The sequence below is a fragment of the Larus michahellis genome, chromosome 6 (assembly GCF_964199755.1).
Source record: "Larus michahellis chromosome 6, bLarMic1.1, whole genome shotgun sequence".
NCBI lineage: Eukaryota > Metazoa > Chordata > Aves > Charadriiformes > Laridae > Larus > Larus michahellis.
In genome coordinates this window covers 29,968,239-29,985,674 of record NC_133901.1, presented here as the reverse complement: position 1 = coordinate 29,985,674, position 17,436 = coordinate 29,968,239, and the positions used below count along the sequence as shown (strand labels likewise).

Genomic DNA, 17,436 nt, shown 5'->3' with positions numbered 1-17,436 from the left:
CCCTTCTTACCAGCAGGGACCTGCAAAGCTGGGGCCCAGAAGTCTGATGCTTCATCCTCCTCCCACCATCTACCCCACCACCACAGGCCCTCTAGGGTCAGTGGGGTGACAGAGCCAGCAGGCAGGACATGGCCATGAAATGGTCGGGAGTCCTCGCCTCACCTAGGGTGAAGCAGGACTCAGCCAAGCAGCACGGTGAAGTTTAGACCTGCTATTGCAAGTCAACAATGTGGAAGCAGAGCCGCCGGCCCTCATGGGGCAGGAGAGCAGCCTCCCTCCAGCTGCCTGAGTTCACCCATGCCCATAACAACATCGTAGCTTTGCAAGAACCCATGAGACGAGGTGAGTGTTCAGGCTTTAAAACTTTATTCAAGCAGACAGCAGGTAACCCAGAAACACAGTTTAGCCCTCCCTCCCACCCCCCCACAGTCAGATGCCAGCACCAAGCAAGGCATCCCAACATCCCAGCAATCACGGTTGTGCTGCCGAGCCAGGAGACAGGCTTTGTCTTTCTCTGCTGGCTGTAAAGCGCATGATTTACATCTGACATCAAGATGCATGCAGACACTACCATGAGGACTCCCAGACAGCAGCTCTTAAATGCCATCCAGAGAAGCGTCACTAGGAAGCAGTAACACAGACAGGGTTGTACACATGCCTCAGAGACAGCAGGGTAGTTAAGGAAGAGCAAGGAGTTGCACGAGCCTGGGCATCAGGCTTCCCGATGAAAGTCCAGCCCTCCAAGCTAGTGAGCAATGAGCTCAGTAACTGGGCTGGGGGCTTGTCCTTGCCCATTCCTGGAGGTGGCCCAGGTCTCTACACCAGCGGAACAGATTTCTTTTCCCTCAAGGGCTACTGTCAGGGCTCAGGTCACTCGCTCGCTTTAGGTTTAAAAGCCAGATCAAACTGTTTGCAGAGCATGGGGCTGGGGACAGCCAGCCAGCTGCTTTTTGGGAACAGGCTGTACAGTTTAGCAGGTGTCCAACAGCAGGAACGTTCAGCTTCAGGTCAGGGAGAGGAGGGGCACCATGAGAAAGGTGCCACTGATCTCCCTCCCGTCCACACAACACCCAAGGCACAAGTTTCCAGCAAGGCTCGAGTAAGCAAGCTGCTTCCCACACACGGACACCAGCATCCCCCCAGTGCCACAGCCTCTTAAGCAGCACACACACCCACCCAGAGCGGTGACCTGAGTGCTCCAGGCAGCGGTCAGCCCCAAGGCCTAACATTCACCTATAACTACCCCAGTCTTTGCAACTGATTTGAAGGAAGTTTACTAAATCACAGAGCACACAGTCTAACTAGCCTAGTTGCCGCTAAATATTCAAGCGCCAGCAAGCCACTTCAAGACAGCACAGCTATTTGAAACAGTTCAACCTACAGAGAAGGGAGAGTTTAGGGAAGGACATAACAGACCAAAGTTTGTATCTGCATCACCACAGGAGAGTGGAAAGAAATAGGACTGCGGGATCCGTGTTAGATACTAACCATCAAGCTTCGCAGATGACATTGCATGGTAAGCATAGAACAATTATGGGAAACACTGTCCCCGATAATTACGTACACCCATAGTGCAACATATGGAGGTCACTGCCTCCGATATAACACCGTGGTAGGCAAAAACTACCTTGTTCTTTACACATTATGGAAGACACTGCCCCCGATAATGTCAATTAGGTTTCACGATACATAAGGTACTGGAAGTTTGCAGGAAGCTGCCATTTAAAAATTGGGCCGATGCCTAATCTGAAGTACAAGAAGTTTGTGTGTGCTGCTGTGAGTGGAGCTCGGGCTCCACAGCGAGCCCCTCCAGCAGGGCTGGGAAGGGAACTGTGCTCCTCAAGTGAGCACACAGCATCCAGAAAGGGAGTCTGAAGCCCACAGAGGCACAGACACCGCAGGGAAGCCGAATTTCTACTATCTGAGTTTCCACCCAGGTTTTTAGCATGTCAAGGATCATTTTGGAGCACAACCCAGAGACTTGCTACCCGGTTTACACCTCCAAGTTTCTTCCAGAGGGGTGTTTTTGCCACAGAAAGCTTAATTGCTAGTTTTCAAAGACTTTTTTTTTTTTTCTTTCTTCTTTTGGAGGGGCCTGTTTAGATTATTTTAAATGCAAAGTTCCAGTATCATGTTTGATTGTAATAGCAGATGCTGCTTTATTCAAAAACGACAGTATAACTGTCATAATTATGGAAGGCACTGCTTCCGATAATTATCTTCTATAAAAAAAACACACCATTTATAGTGAACGCTGTCACTGATAAATAAATAAACAAATAAATATCTCAGTGCCAAACAAGAGCCACCAAAATGGCATCAGTCAAACAAGGTTTGGCCAGCAAGAGACTCGATTTCACTAAAGGCCCTAGAGCAGCAAGGTCTGAAGTGTCAGTCTAGAGCCATTCCTCAATGCTGCAGGACTCACTGAGGTGCCAGCTAAGGATATAAAGGGAGCATCAGATAATCTTTGGGTCATTTTCCCTGGGTATTGAGACCTGCCTCGGCAGAAGCAAGCCTCCAAGATGTCATTGGGACCCTGCTGTTGAGCAAAGGCAGGCCGGACACTTCAGAGCTTGCTGATAATCCAGCACTTGCGGGCTGTTGCTATGTTGTTTTATTTTTGAACTACAGGTTGGTCTCTGCAGCTCCCTGCCAGAGAAGGGATCCTCATTACAAGTGTTAAGAGGAATCCATTTTGTCACTAGGTTTAGGGGGCCAACAATTAAAACCCTAAATAGATGAGGTACCTCCCCACTCAAGGCACCGGTTCAGGAGTCACCTGAGCTGTTAGTTCTCAGGTACACTGGAGAGCAAGCCCTACAAGCAGCTGTACGCGACCGGTTTAGACTGTGGTCAGATGGGAGCCTGGTCAGAGGAGATTTCATGGTAATCTTAGTACCTGCTTTAAAACTGCCTCCTGTGAATTTGTCAAGGTGAGATTTAAATTTTATGCTCAGCTTTGGTCAAAAAAAAAAAACAAAACAAAACTGTTGCCAGAAAATCTACAGAAAAAATAATGCCATGTTACAGAGTGGGTTTCCCTAATCCTGTACCTTAACCAGATGTTTGCCGTGTCTAGAATTCGTTGTCTGTATCCCAGATATCACCCACTAAGGCATTGGCAGCTCCTTTAATGGTCCAGGTTGTCAGGGCCAGCTGTTCTTTCAGCATGTTCACATCCATGCTGTCCCTGCTGGTTCTCAGCAGACGCAGGTTCTCCAGCAGACTCTGCAGGGTGTGGGAGCCTTTGCCAAAGAAGATGTGGCGAAAGGGAGCATCTTTTGGCGAGAGGTATGGGGAGAGGAAGTCATACTCCACCTGTAGTAGAGATGCAAATTTAGGGTTGTACTCTCACCTCCCAAGTTTTTCTTTCCTGATCTGCCCCATCGCAAGCTCCCAGCCTCTGATCCCCACCCAGCCCTTTCGTGCAGCAGCTCTGCAAGGGCCAGACCCTCTCCTGACAGCAAGCGCAGGAGTCAACCACATTGACACAGAAGAGATTCCAGTCTGCATGGTGCCCATGGCTCCTAAGGGAGAGGCCTGTCCCAGCTAGCACTCTCCTCCTTCGTGAGGAAAGGAAAAAACAGTTGCAAATACCCACCTTCATGATCCTGTCATTCAGGGCTCTGCGGACAATCTTGTTTTCCCTGTCACTGTTTGTGATGTCTCTTCTTAGTGCATCTGTAGCTCGCTGGAAGTCACCACGGGCAAAAAACAGCCAGTTCAAGGTCAGCCCCAGTGCCTGTGAGGGAGGAGCTGTTAGCAAACCTGATTTTCTTCTTTTGCTGCTCTCTTACCACGGAAAAGTGTTGGGGTTTTTTTTTTTTTTTTTTTTTGACAATTTAACCGAGTAGTAGAGCGAGTTCCTGGCAGGCTCGTCTGAGGTCGCTGAGCTCAGTGATGTCTCTCCCCACCCACAGTTTCTTGTAAGCTTTCAGCAGAGGTGCAAATGAGATGTAAAGTGCTATGAATGATAACCAGCGGAAAGACCATCCACATCCAGTTCCTCAAGAGCTTACCAGAGCCAGATTAGCTAAATCTGTCTGCCACAGCTACTCTGCCTGCACTGCTCTATAAGGAACATCAATTCAGGTCACAGCTTGCTACACTCCCAAAAGAGGAAGATGTCCACCCTGCTGTATCCAATGACAGCGGAGCCTTAATAATACATGGCCCCATAACAGTCTACAGGGATTTGGTGCACTCAGAGCCTTTCTTACCTCCACATCCCGACTGTAGGGCAAAAACTTCTCCTGGAACGCTAGCAGTTCATCACTGTATCTCTCAAAGTCCAGGAAGAGCTCGTGATCATGGGTCAACCTGAGTGCTATATGTCCAGCAACTTCTGCAGCTGCACGCATAAGACCATAAAAGTTGTCAGTCATCTTCAGGTTCTCCACAGTGTCCTGAGTCGTGCCCAAGAAGGGATATTCCTTATCTTTCTGCAAGAAAGAAGGCATTGAAGTTAGGCAAAAGTGCTTCTCCAGCTAGGATTTTTCACCTCCCACTACAGTTTGCTTGCTACTTCCACCAAATTCCATCTCTTTGTGCTGCTAAGTAGCAAGGCTTGAGTGGCAAAACTTCAAAGCACAGGGGAAGGGAATGGAGCTCCTGCATTTTGTCCCTCACAGTTTCCAACAATCAGCAAGATGCTCTGCTCGTTTGTTAGACCCAAAGACACATAGACGTTCCTCCCCCCTCAGAGTTCACTGAAGAATTACAGACAGGCAAACTCCAGCACCCAGTTTGGTATGTGTTGGCAGCACCCTCCAACCCTTCTTGGCAGGATAACTCAAGGTTTTTTCTGGAACAAGCCTGATGCTAACAAAATCCAAGCATTCATAAGCAGAGGAAGCCGTTACCAGAAAGGGTCCCAGCTGCACACCTGCAGTAACAGAGAATGCTGCTTGGCTGATGCCATTTTTGCCAGGCCCAAGCTGCAGCACCAGAGCCCAACAGTCTGAGTTAGTACTTGCTCTGGCCAACGGTACTGCTTCCCCAGTGCACTTTGCTTGCTGACCAGCAGGCTGTACTACACTCTTTCACTGAAGCAGTAACAGCTCTTTAAACAACTAAACTCTTTTGTTTAAGTGCTTTTAGCTTCTCAATCACTAAAGTCTGAGCCTCCAGAAGAGCAAGCGCCCCCTCTCCCAACAAAACACAACTGCTCAGGACTCCAGAGCAGAGACTGTAGGCCAACCATGGCCCGGGAGCCTTCGCAGCAAGTACTGCCACAGCCACCAGGTCCAGAGGCTGCATCTCCTGCCCCAGAGAGGCTCTTGCATGGACAACGAGCTTGGGACAACAGCTTGTGCTTTGCCATACAGGAGAGCAGATATCCTTACAACATTTTCCGTGGAATGAGTACAACAGACAGACAGTACTTACGTTGTAGAAACCAAAGGAAACCACTGGGATTCCTGAGTAAGCCAGGAAAGGGAACGCTGCATTATCCAGACCAAGAGGAACACTACAAAAGACAAGTACTGAGTAGTTACTAACTGGTTTGGACATCCCAGGAGACAAGCTACAAGCCCTAGAGTTGAAGTTCTGAGACAATTGGACTACCCTGTCTAGACAAGACTGGTTTTGGCAAGGAGTCCCAGCCAAGTGCCGAGTGCTGCTCGTCCATTTCTGGCCACCGGTCTTTGTGCAAGGCTGTTCTTGCCCTACAAAAAGGTGTCTGGGCTGCCTACAGGCAGCTTGGGGCAGCACTAAGCACAACTAGTGTTGTACTGTTCACACTTGCCCAATGCCATCGCAGCGGGTAAAGCCCACGTATGACAAAGAGCAAAAGCCATTTAGTTTGTTCCTTTATGGAGACTTGCTTTCCCAAAGAGCCCGATGACAATACTTACACTGTTTTTACCCAGTCAGAGCCAACTCTGTCATACAGGGTTTCCGAATTCTTTGCTGGGTCCTTCACCTGCACAGAGACGACAGTCACTGCACTTGTTCTGACCTCTGCTTGGGCTTCCAGGTCCATCCTGGAGCTTGCATTGCTGTGCAGATGCCACAGTCAGGTGTGCTGCCCTGACCTTTCTCCGCACAGGCAGAGTTCATGCCGGACAGACATTCAGCTCTCACTGAACTGTGGCATTTGCTGATTTTAGATTCTGCATGCATGAACTGCAGTTCCCAGAGCCCAGCTGACTCTAGACAAGGCCCTCCGGAGTATCTCAGCCCTTTCTCCTAAAGAGGGCTTTCTCCTCAGAAGGTGCCAGCTGGAGAAAGTGACCCAGCACAGCTCTGGCTGCTTTCAGTTCCTCCTTAAAACCAGTCACCTTGATTAGGTCAAGACCCTTCAACTCACCCCCTTCATAGTTCTCTCCAGCAACGTGTACAACAATGGGCTAGCAGAAATCTTCACGTGGTTGAAGCCTGCAAAAAAAAGAACAGGTGTTTGACATGCTGGCACAATTACTCACTCCTGCTAGAGCAGCTCAGGCCTGTGACTGAGCAACAACTGATCTACAACTTGTTGCCAAAGGATCTTCAACTGACACAAGACACTCTTCTGGGACCTAGCAGAGCTGCCTCCCGCCTCAGGCTGCAGCAGCCTCCCAGCTTCAATGACAACAGAATAAATGGAGTCGTGTCAGTCTTCAGCCAAACACCCAGCATCAACTTTTGTCACAGTCCCCATTCCTGGAGTTTCAGGTACATCTGTCAAGCTATACAGGTCCCACTCAGTTTCAAGAAAGTTAAGAGTAGCATGGCAGGTTACCTAGGACTGCAGCATCCAAGTTAATGTAAGTGAAGACTTTGGCATGCAGAGTGGCAGAATACCCCTAGAAAAAAAAAAAAAACGCAAACCAGTATTTTAAGATGAGCAGTACAACACCAGAATGTTTCACCCATAGCAACAGGAAATCACTGCCACACAGTCATCACGTAGAAGTCTATCAAAGAAACAGTACCTCCAGCCATTCAGTAGCACCCACAGCTCCATACTCTCCTGCACTCCAGCTAGCAAAGATGATGCTGCGCCTTGGTTTGTAGCCCTCTGCAAAGAGAGAGAGACTGAGATGTCTGCCCTTCCCCCATGGACACTGAGGACCTGGGTTGATGAATTGCCTCAGAGCTGAAGCATTCTGGCTGCTGCAGACACATGTGCACACTACTGGCTGCACAGACACAGCACCCTGCCTCCCCCACGCTGCAGAGCTGTGTAGGAAAGTCATGCTGTTTGCGTTTCCCCCCTTTTCTGTTTAGCTGCCTGAGCCTAAAGTTAACCCTGGAGACAAAAGCACTCACACTGAGCGCCACCATGCAGCCCTCACCACTCTAGTGGTCAGCTACATCAGTATTTTCCCACCTTCAGGCCTGGCTGTCCAATAGACAGCTCAAGTCTGATGTCTCCATCACATGAATGCAAGGACATTCTTGCATTCAAGCCGTAACAGATACAAGCAGGCAGTCCCTTGGAAGCAAGTGCTCACTGCAGACAAGTTGTCTGTGTTGGACAAGTAACAGTGTCACAGGAAGCTTTGTCAGATTCCCTACGCCTTCCTAAAGGATTATTTTGCAACTGGGCTCTCCAGTGCTAACACACACAGAGCTAAGTGTGCATTACCTCCCACTCCCATGCTTTTGTACGCAAATATTTACCATTTTTCACCATGTCTGAGATCACACGGGCAAGTTCCAACAACATGGCAGTTCCAACACCAGCCTTGGCCGCTCCTGGGCCCCAGGAGTCTCTCTGGGCTCCAATGACAACATACCGATCTACAAAGGAGACATCAAGATCTGAGCTGCAAGCTTCAGGTCGCAAACACCATTTATCAGAAAATCAGCTTTGAGCTTCTGTACTAGGAACAGAGTAAGGAGTCTGACCCCTGAACCTGGCACCCTACTTGTTCTCATTTAGCCCTTCCCTGGCAGCACAGTTCAGCTTTTTCCTTGATCCTCAGTGAAGGGTCTTAATTCTGCTGAAGAAGTGGTTGTGCCTGTCTGTGAGCAGCTGTCATGTTCTGATGACCACAGAAGAGGAAGGGTTCCCCTCAAGACTGAGCCACAAGGCAGTTGCTGTTACCTGGTTCTTCAGATCCCTTGATAGCACCAAAGATGTTCAGAATCTTCCTGTCCACCATAACGTTGTTCACACTCAGTTTCACAGTCATCTTGCTTGTGCTGTTCAGCATCACCTTACATCCCACGACCCCACCTTTCCACTCCAGAATGCATTCCTCTCCATGCATTTTACTGAGGGAAAAGAGAGATCCTTTGAACTCATTATCCAGCTCTGACTTCATTTAGCTATTCTAAGAAAAAAGCAAGCTTGCAACTGCAGGTGCAGCCTTGTTCAGGGCCTGCTCAGAAAATAGCTTGCAGACCTGTCCCGCTGATTATGCGGGGAGAGATAGGATGCAAAGGCCAAGAGGAATCCAACACTAGACTAAGATCAGTCTAAGGTAAGAGATATGGACACAAGCTTCATTTCACCAGGCAGTTCCAGCAAGCGCTCCCTGCGATACACAGCAGAGACCAGTAGAGAGCTCCCTGGACCCACAGCACCTCAACACCATCCTCACCCCTGCAAGAGGGTCACTACAGCCTAGCCTGCAAGCCAGGAGAAGCAGTTACCTGAACAGCTTGCCTACTGCTTTGCTAGAGATAGTCTGAACAGCAATGCGAGGTAGTCCGGAAGATTCCACTGGTGGGAACTGGGTGTGGTTGAAAGATGGGAAGCCTGGGGTGAAAGGGTCTCCAGTTCCAAGGTGGGCCTGTGAAAAGCAAGAGGAGTCCTCTAGTCTCAGAGGAGCCCAACAGTTTCCATCTACACAAAGGCATGAAGCACTTCTGACCCGGAGGCCTGCAGAAGGACTGCTGCAGCCCACAGTAAGAAAGGTTCAAGAGAACAATGAAGAGGGGAGCCAGCTGCATACTCACATGTCCAAAGGGGACAAGCGTTTCTGTGTTCTCGTAATCAGAGGGGTCCAGGTACATCAGGGCACCAACAGCTCCTGCCTCTTGGGCATTTGCAACCTGAAGCAAAGTACATTAACTACACATTTGCACTGCAAGAATGGGGAGCTAAAGCAAGTATACGGAGTAAGGGTGTCAAAGGCTGTGCTCCTCCACAACAGATTTTAACAGCTACCTGACAGTGCTAGATACACAAGGAAGGTAAATACTAGCAGATTAGTCCTACTCCAGGCAAAGTGTGTCTAACACCCTTTTGAACAGTTATGACATTCCACAGTTAGTGTCTCACCCTATGATTCCTTCAGCTCATACTTGCTCCTCGGAGCAGCTTAGAAGAAAGATGTTATTTAATTTTGATTATGCTCCATCTGTTTTCCCAAGATTAGGTTAGTCTCGAGACAAGATAAGCAGCCACTGGAGGCTCATCCTCACATGGAAAATGAAGGCAGAGTGGTCTGGTCACGTCTGTGTTTAATACACCTACAACCCAGCTGTCTCCAGTACACCACCAGTACAAACACCAGTTTGAAAAGTGGGAAGGGGACTGGAGAACCAGCAAGCACCCCTTGCAGAAGCACTTTTCAGCTCTGCCTGTGTCTGTGATGCACGCAGATAGGCACAGTCTGACTGGAAGAAGTCCTATGCCCCAGCCTCCCCCGAAACACCCATCTGAAAGGCAGCTCTGGGTCAGACCCAGAACAGGCTTGCATACGGAAGGATTTGGATCCTTTAAACTGTTTGGCTATTTGGTTCTGCTCACTACAGAGGGAACACTACAACAACATGCAAGGCAGCTGGCTGACTGGGCATGCAGTGCCAGCACCTTCACTTGGTCCAAGTGAACAGTCAGTAAGGGCCCAAGTGAGACACTGCAGCCAAGCTTTGAAAGTACTTGGCTGCAGCAGCAAGAGGTGCTCTGGAGGCAAGGCTGTTCTGCTTCTAGCAGCCCTATTGCTGCATCTAGCAATACCAGCCAGCTCTGCACCCTGTAGCCTCCAGGCTGCCTCCCAGCTCCCTCACTGCAGATACTTGTCTGTCCCAGCAAGGCTGCCAGAGGCCAAGAAGAATGCTACCATGAATGGTAACCTGATCTGTTCAGTCTTGGTGTCCAGACCTGCACGTGGAGGCTTAGTGCAAACAAGCAAGACCAGACCTGCAGGGACAAGCCTATGTACATGAATTTCAGAGACCTGAATTGAGGCACAGAGGTGTGTCTTCAAGAGGAGGAAGCATAGCTTCCTGCTGCCAAGTCTGGCCAGGCTTTGGGGCACAGACTGCTTACCTTCTCAGCCAGGGTTATTTTTCCAGCTCTGAAGATGATTACAGTGTTATTCAGTGAAACACCTGGCTTCTCTATCTTCTGAAAATCAGCTTTTCGTCCGTAGTTCACATAGACTGGTTTGCCCTGGAACAGAAAAAGCAGTTATAAACACAGCAGTCCTATGCCAGTAAGTTACCTGAAACAGCCTACAGTGACTCCCGTTAACAGCTCAATGTAAACTCTGATTACACGCCACATGGCTGTTGGAGCAGCACTTCTGTCAAGGTTCTGGATCCCAGCAAAGAAGTTTAAGCAGTTACTTCTGCATCTTGCGGAAGTAATGAAAACCATGTTGGACCCACACCTCACCCCACTCTCCCCACCACCATCCCCAGCTCTCTAACTGGGGAGGGCTTTATACACTCCATATCTTGAAGGGACATATTTTGGACATTGCCACCTGGTAAGCATGCAAGCACATTTCCAGGATCTTCTTGGAGTCACTTACAACAACTGAGCCACTCTTGCTGTATGCCACATATGCATCGGGACTCTCCAGTATCTCTTCTTTACCGTCTTGCAGAATAGACACGGTGTTGTTGCTACCGTTAAATGTAAAGAGACAGTGTCATGTTCTTTCATAAATAAACTCCGTATTTAACTAGCTCCCATATTTCGGTCTGTGCCCTAGCAATTCTGATCAAGTCAGTGCAGAGCCTGAAACAGGTAGACTCATCCCAGTACATCTATGCAAGAATCTCTGGGGTTGTTCAGAGGCATTAATGAACTAAGCAAATTAACTTCCCGCAACGTGAGGGGACAAGTAAGACACGAGGGTATGAGCTGTCAGCCAACACAGTGCCTACTAATACCCTCCTGAGCTACTATAGGAGCCACTGCCAGGTCTGCAACACCCACCTGGGTGACAAGAGATAGTTGCCCATGCTAGCAGTCATGGACACAGGGAATCTGCCCTTCAGCTGAGTATTTACTCATGTTTGTTTTCTCTCCACTTCCTAAGCACACTTTGAGGAAACAGCTGTCCCAGAAAAAAATCCAGAGGGCTGCTACTGTGCCCTCTGGATTTAGAAAGCCTGAGAAGAGACAGCAGCAGCTACTGCTGGCCTAGATTAAGGCCTTCTTTGGAGACAGGGAACTGGCTCACAATTTTAGCACTGCTTTAAGCAGAAATCACGTTTGCTCAAGACTACAGATATCTATGCTGTAAAGAAGATATCTACATCTCTCCATTAACGTACCTGCCTTTCGCCTGCAGTTTAATGTAGTGCTCATCGTTCCACACTTCGTCCAAGAGGAAGCTGGCGAACTGGTCATGAATGTAGCTGGCAATGCTCTCATCTTCACTCTGGCCAGCTTCAAAAGAGTCCTTAGTTGCTCTTTGCCTGTAGGTAACAGACGTACAGCTTAAGCTACAGCACCAGGTTGCCCTGCAGTGCTCCAGCATGCAAACCCAAGCTGGATGGGCCATTTAAGCCCATGTTTAACCACATGTCACCCCACAACATCTTTAATGCCCTTGTTCTCCAAAGGAGCCCAAGTCCTGCTCACAGGCTGCGCCTCTTATAGCTGTAGCTAAGCTTTCTGGAACTGTTACCTCAAGTTGTCCTGAAGATGCCCAGCTGACAGTTTTTTTGAAAACAGATCTCTTACAGCAGGCCAGTAGAAGACAGGTGGTCCAGGAACCTCCTCTTCCTCAGTTTCATCATCATCCATTAAGTAGGATGTGGTAGGAGTCATCTCACACTTGCCACTTCCATCCAGACACCTGCCAGCCTTCTGCATTCGTCCACGGTAACTCAAGTAGCCAATCAGAAACCCTACAGACAGAACAGGTATTTCTTTGTGCTGCAGAAAGATGACTAAGCCAGCCCCACAACATACAAATGCATTCAAAGCAGCTTCAGGGTTAAGATGCACCTCTGGTCTCATCATTTTTTACAAGCTGGCGTACCTAAGGACAGACAGGAATACACAGCCTGACATTTTGCCTGAGCTGGCATGTTTTAAGGTACACTGTAAATCCGATCTCGTGCTTGGCAGAGTCCCTCTGGCACCACTTGGGAAGGAGAGTGCTTACTTTAAGTCAGCGGCAGTGTTAAAATCCTTGGGAGATGAGCACCAGAGGCTTTACTGATACATTGACCCACAGTTCTAGAGAAGTGTTAAGAGTTAATTGAGGGAAAATGAGTACACTGGCCACAGGGACCGGTTAGCCCTTTATTTGACAGTTCCACTGTCAAGCTTCACACTTCTTTGTGCCAATTCTGTACCATTAGTCAGAGATAGACATACTTAGAGTTAGTGACAAGAGGCTCCGGCCTCTTTAATTATCTCATGAAACAATACAAATCCAAATGGTAACAGCCACAGATATGCTCAATACCAGAGTCCACTCCATGTGGTTGTCTCCCACCCCTCCTTACCAATCAAAAGGAGGAGGACAGCTGCGATGAGTAGGAAGCAGAGGTTCTTGCCAATCCTCCGTGGAGGAGGCATGCTGGCATGCAGGTGCTCTGGCCTCCCAACTTCCCCTCCTTCCTCATCATCAGCAGACAGCTTCATCTCCACATGGCTGTTGTCGCCATCCATTTGTCGGGCAATGCTGAAGCGTGTGTATGACGTCGGCTCGACACCAAACTGTATTAAAAGACAGTCATCTGATGGAAGAGTTTGCTACACCAGCCTACAGTCCTTGCAGCCAACTGCACCTATGCTCCAAACCACATACGGCTTGTTCATCTGAAACTGCTCCAGCACAGCCTGTCAAAAAGTCAGGCTGGCTGCTTTGAATGCACAGAGTTAAACTCGGACCCACTCAGGGTCTCCAGAGTCTATTTAGCATCTGTTTGCCCCGCACAAGTTCAGAGCCACACTGGGCAGAGTATAACTTGGAGTCTGCTACAGATATGACACAGCCAATGGCAATTGCATTTCCCATGTGACCCCAGAGCAAAGGCTGATTGAAACTGAAACTCCTGATCTTAATCAGAAGTGCTGATCAGCACTGATCTGACCTGAACATGCGCAACTCACACAGAGGGAACTTTGATCAGGACAGAGGAAAGGCAAGGCAACGCCTCCATGTTGTGCCTTTGAACCACATCCCCTTTGAGGTAAATACCAGTACCTAGATAATCCAGTATCTAGATAATCAGAGATATATATATATATATCAGATATATATAATATCAGAAAATCCAGTATCTAGATAATCTTGTATTAAACTGCACCAGGCTACTGTTAAATTACACTATTGATGAGTATTATAAAGCAGCTAGGCTGAAGAGAGAGAAAGCTGAGGATACACCTCCCGCAGCCACCAGCGACTGGAACCTTTCAACAGGGCTTTATCAGTGCCTAGGCAGAGCTGCTTCCCATCTGGAGCTCACTTTTCTGAACAGCTACAACATACAGTCCAACTGCCCACAGAACAACAGCGCATGTGCAAGGCAGTTGCTCAAATTAGCAGTTAAAACTCAATTCCAGGCATAGCCAGGCACTGAGCAGAACCACTCAGCTTCCATTAGGGTCACTGAACTTGCCTGCGGCCACAGTTGTGCTGGGAACAGGCAGGAGACTGGCTAAAAGGCCAGAGGAAAAGTTTTGGGAGCAACAGTCCTGTAGCCTCTCTCCACTGTACTGGAGAAGCAGCTGATGGCAAGCGCCTAAGCCCTGTTACATCCTCAGCAGCTCATCCACAGTTATCATCTCACTCTCTAACTACAAGTCAGCAGCTGGAGGTGCAGAGACCAGATACTGGCTTGGTTGGTCAAAACTAAACCAGTGTCATTTCAGACCTGCAGTTCCATTCTGGCCCACACCACCCCCAATAAAGTGGCTGTCTGCTCACATTTTGGAAAGGGCAACACCACAGTCTATCCTAGTCATCTCCCTGCTCAACTGCTTGATATCTTGGTTTCCCTCACGCTTGACAGAGGACATGCCACAACCCCACATATCCTCCATGCTTGCTGAGAGATCAAGCCATCACATTTGCAGCTCTAACCTAGGGTCATTTCACAGTCCAAGCTCTCTAGTACCAGCAGGCTTGTCTGAGCAAGCTCTAAGCTACTTCCTCCTGCACATTTGTTTTGAAGCACAGGTCGAATTCAAAGGCTGGACTTGTGGTTGAACTCCCAAGAATTCTATTAACATAAAAGAACACATGTTGATTGTCCTGATAGCCATTTAATCAGCTTCCTCAGCAGCACTTCCTCCTGGAACATTGTTCAAGGCTCACCCCAGCTCCTTATCAGCTTCCTGAGAGACCCAAGACATCGAAGCAGTTAACGATAACTTCACCAGCACTGAACTGCTTAAGCCACCTCCTTATCATGGCCCGCTAGCTACTGTGACTTTTGTCTCACAACCCACACAGTAGCATCTAACACTGCTTTGGACTCATCATCTTCTCTGATACCGACACAGGCGTTGTTGAACCTTTCTTCTGCTGTATTATCAGCCCACCAAGAGACAAATGGCACAGGGGGATTGTATCTTACCAAGTTAGAGATTGCTGCTCTGGCATGGTCCATTGCCTTCTGGAGGAGTGCTCACCAACTTCACCAAAGCCCTAGAAGTTCAGAATACAAGAAGTCAAGTCAGGCTGCTCCCTTGCACTACATAAGATGTCCAAGGTCAGTCACTACCATTAGTCCAATGCTTGCCCATGGATTTTATGTGCATGCTTCAAAGTCACAACATTCATGAACCCACATCAACCTTGGACACAAGTGAGAAGTTCACACACTCCCACTTCAAATATAAGTTCTGATGAACAAACCAACTCTTTCTGTTGAACTCCAGGGATGGATGTGTGCATACAAGTGAGGAACACAGTCTCAAAAAGGCTCATTTCACCCAAGGGTGTCTTATCAATGGTAGGGCCACCTCCACCCAGGGAGTGCTGGCAAGAGACACTTGCTCAACTGTGAAAACAGACACCATGTATCTAAGGTTTCCGGGATCCCCCTCAATGGCAGGATGAAGACAAGAGCCTGACTGGTAGCCATAAGAGGCACGATGCCATAAGTCAAAAGCACCACAAACTCCCACCGTGCCAAAACACTTCTAACTGCAAGGTCTCTTCTAGATACCTATATTCTTTATCACTTTATGAGGGCAATTTCAGTTTTGAACAGCCTCCCAGAATAGCCCAGAGCAGCTCTCCAAAAGCATTTCAGTAATTTTTATAGCTTGGATTTCTCTAGACAACAAACTTATCCGAAAGGTAAACTGTAACTGATTTCCTTCAGCATTTTTTCTTGAAAAAGCTTCATAAGTTAGTGACTAAACAGCTTGGGATAGGCAATTAGGTTGGGAGCATGCAACTGGAGTATGCCCTCAAGCAATGCTGCTAGAAAATGGCTTTGAACAGGTCTTCGGGTGCTTGCAGATTAGACCTGGGAGCCCTGCAATATAAGCAGGTTTTAATTGGAGATCAAAAGTTAACAGTGGCTACCCGCTCATTTCACCTTGTATTTTGAGCCAGAGCACACGGAAATGAATCCCTGGAGGCTTTGAGGAGCCTTTGCCAAGTGACAACCTGAGGCCCAGGTCCCCGCCTGGCAGGCAGGGCGCAACAGGGTGTGCATCCGGAGAGGCTCCTGAAAGCCAGGCCATGGGAAGAGCCAGGGAAGGGCGAAGGGCCTGGCACTCCTGGCAGGGATGGATGCTCCCCGGGAGCGCAGGGTCCCCCCAGACCCCTCACCAGGCCCAAACCCCCCTCCGCCAGCCCGGGGACAGAGCCCGCGCTGCAGGCGCCTCACGGGGAAAATACCTTCCCTCCTCCTCCTGCCAAGCGGCCCGAGGCAACCCACAATCCCTCAAAAATAAGGTAAAAAAGGCGGGAGGAGAAACATAGGAGTAGCCTCCGGCGAGGGGCTGGGCGGCCCCGGTATCGCGGGCAGGGCCCGGCTGCGGGCCGCCAGATAAGCGGTGCGAGCGATAGCCTGCCGGCCGAGGACACGTCTCCCCCCCGACCTCCACCCGGGCCTTGCAGCCACCTCCTCGCTCGGGGAGCGCGGGCAGCCGCCGCAGCGGAGCCCTACCCGCCTTCAAGGTCAGGCGGCCATGGCAGCCGCCGCCGCCGCCACGTGCGCCCCCGCCCACCCCGCGCCGCCAACTGGGGCGGCTGTTGGTGCAGCGCCGTTGCGGACCCCGCCTCCGCCTCCCCCTCCTCCACCCCGCCGCCGCCCGCCCGCCGCAGGGCGGCCTTGCCTCCCGCTCCCATCCGCTCGCTCACCCGCCGCCCCTCCGCTCACCACACCGGGGCCCAACTGCCGCACCGGCTGCGGCAGCGCGCGGCTACCTCCCCGCGCCGGCTCCCGCCCCCAGCTGCCCGCAGCCAATCAGCGCCCCGGCGGGGCTGTACCTTCTCCCTCAGTCGGCCCCGGGGTCCTACCGCCCGCCCGCCCGCCCGCGGCTGGGCTCGGCTCGGTTCGGCTCGGCTCGGTTCGGCTCCTGCTAGCCCCGGGGCGACCGGATTTGTGTGAAAAATGTTTTTCCTCCCCGGTGAGTCCAAAGCAGACGCGGGACTCGCTCCGGCTTGGGAAGCCCTCAGCGCATCTTCAGGTCCCCGCAAGTCACGCGTGCTCGGGGCTGCCTTTGTAGATCTGAAGGAGCGGTGGCACCGAGGGTGCCTTTCCTTCGTGATGTGCTACACGAAATTGTAATTAATTGCACGGTGAGGAGCGTGGCAGCCCTTTATGAGAACCAGCCCCAGTAGCGCATAAACACAGGAAGCACAGACAGGCCGTGTCAGGCCACAGGCTGCTTGTGGCCGGCAGAGCAGTTTCTGTGGCCACCCAGGCTGTGCTGAACACAGTATGGTAGATACCATGGGATTGCTCTAGCTCTGAATTTACTGTTCCTCACCCCAGCCCTCTCCCTGGGGTGGGCAGAGGGACCCCATGCCACGGTGGGAGCTCCCCGGTGTGCAGAGCTCTGTATTGAAAAGCCAGCAGGTGCACAGCGGGGAGGTTTCCTCTTCTGTTTCTGAGGAACTTGAAGGAGAAGCGGAACATACCGGTCGTTCGACAAAGCGGAGCTCTAGCACGCGTCTTCTGTCAGTAGGCTTCGTAAGAGGAAGCAACTGGTAAAGAGGCAGCTCAGCGGGTTTAGGCTGAGGGTGGTAAATAATACACTGGGGGGTAACTAGGAAAGCCACCCATGCCCTCGGCAAGTGTGCCTCTAGTTGTCAGCATGATGCCGGGTTGTGG

At 50.1% G+C, this 17,436-nt stretch overlaps 1 protein-coding gene across 2 annotated transcripts; it reads right to left on the bottom strand.

Annotated features, from left to right (window-relative positions):
• Positions 1–344: 344 nt before the first annotated feature.
• TFRC (transferrin receptor) lies at positions 345–16,543 on the bottom strand. 2 transcript variants are annotated; one of them, XM_074590848.1, is made up of 19 exons: positions 16,461–16,543; positions 14,719–14,789; positions 12,640–12,853; positions 11,811–12,033; positions 11,455–11,598; positions 10,704–10,797; positions 10,217–10,339; positions 8,899–8,994; positions 8,593–8,732; positions 8,042–8,211; positions 7,615–7,734; positions 6,924–7,009; positions 6,731–6,794; positions 6,317–6,384; positions 5,862–5,929; positions 5,392–5,473; positions 4,224–4,445; positions 3,605–3,745; positions 345–3,321 (listed from the first exon to the last, which is right to left on the bottom strand). In XM_074590848.1, the coding sequence occupies exons 2-19, from the start codon at positions 14,749–14,751 to the stop codon at positions 3,079–3,081; spliced, it is 2,331 nt and encodes a 776-aa protein (XP_074446949.1). In that variant the 5' UTR covers positions 14,752–14,789; positions 16,461–16,543; the 3' UTR covers positions 345–3,078. The 2 variants fall into 2 exon arrangements, with proteins under 2 accessions (XP_074446949.1, XP_074446950.1); XM_074590849.1 differs by having other exon boundaries at positions 2,013–3,321; positions 16,480–16,498.
• Between the last annotated feature and the right edge of the window lie 893 nt (positions 16,544–17,436).

What these genes read in the sequence shown, in the direction of transcription:
- TFRC (XM_074590848.1), bottom strand. Translation starts at nt 14,751, where the DNA reads ATGGACCATGCCAGAGCAGCAATCTCTAACTTG. An exon ending in GCAGTAGGCAAGCTGTTCAG is followed by an intron (nt 8,212 to 8,592) that starts GTAACTGCTTCT and finishes CTTTTCCCTCAG; the next exon opens with TAAAATGCATGGAGAGGAAT. An exon ending in TCTGACTGGGTAAAAACAGT is followed by an intron (nt 5,474 to 5,861) that starts GTAAGTATTGTC and finishes TGTCTTTTGTAG; the next exon opens with TGTTCCTCTTGGTCTGGATA.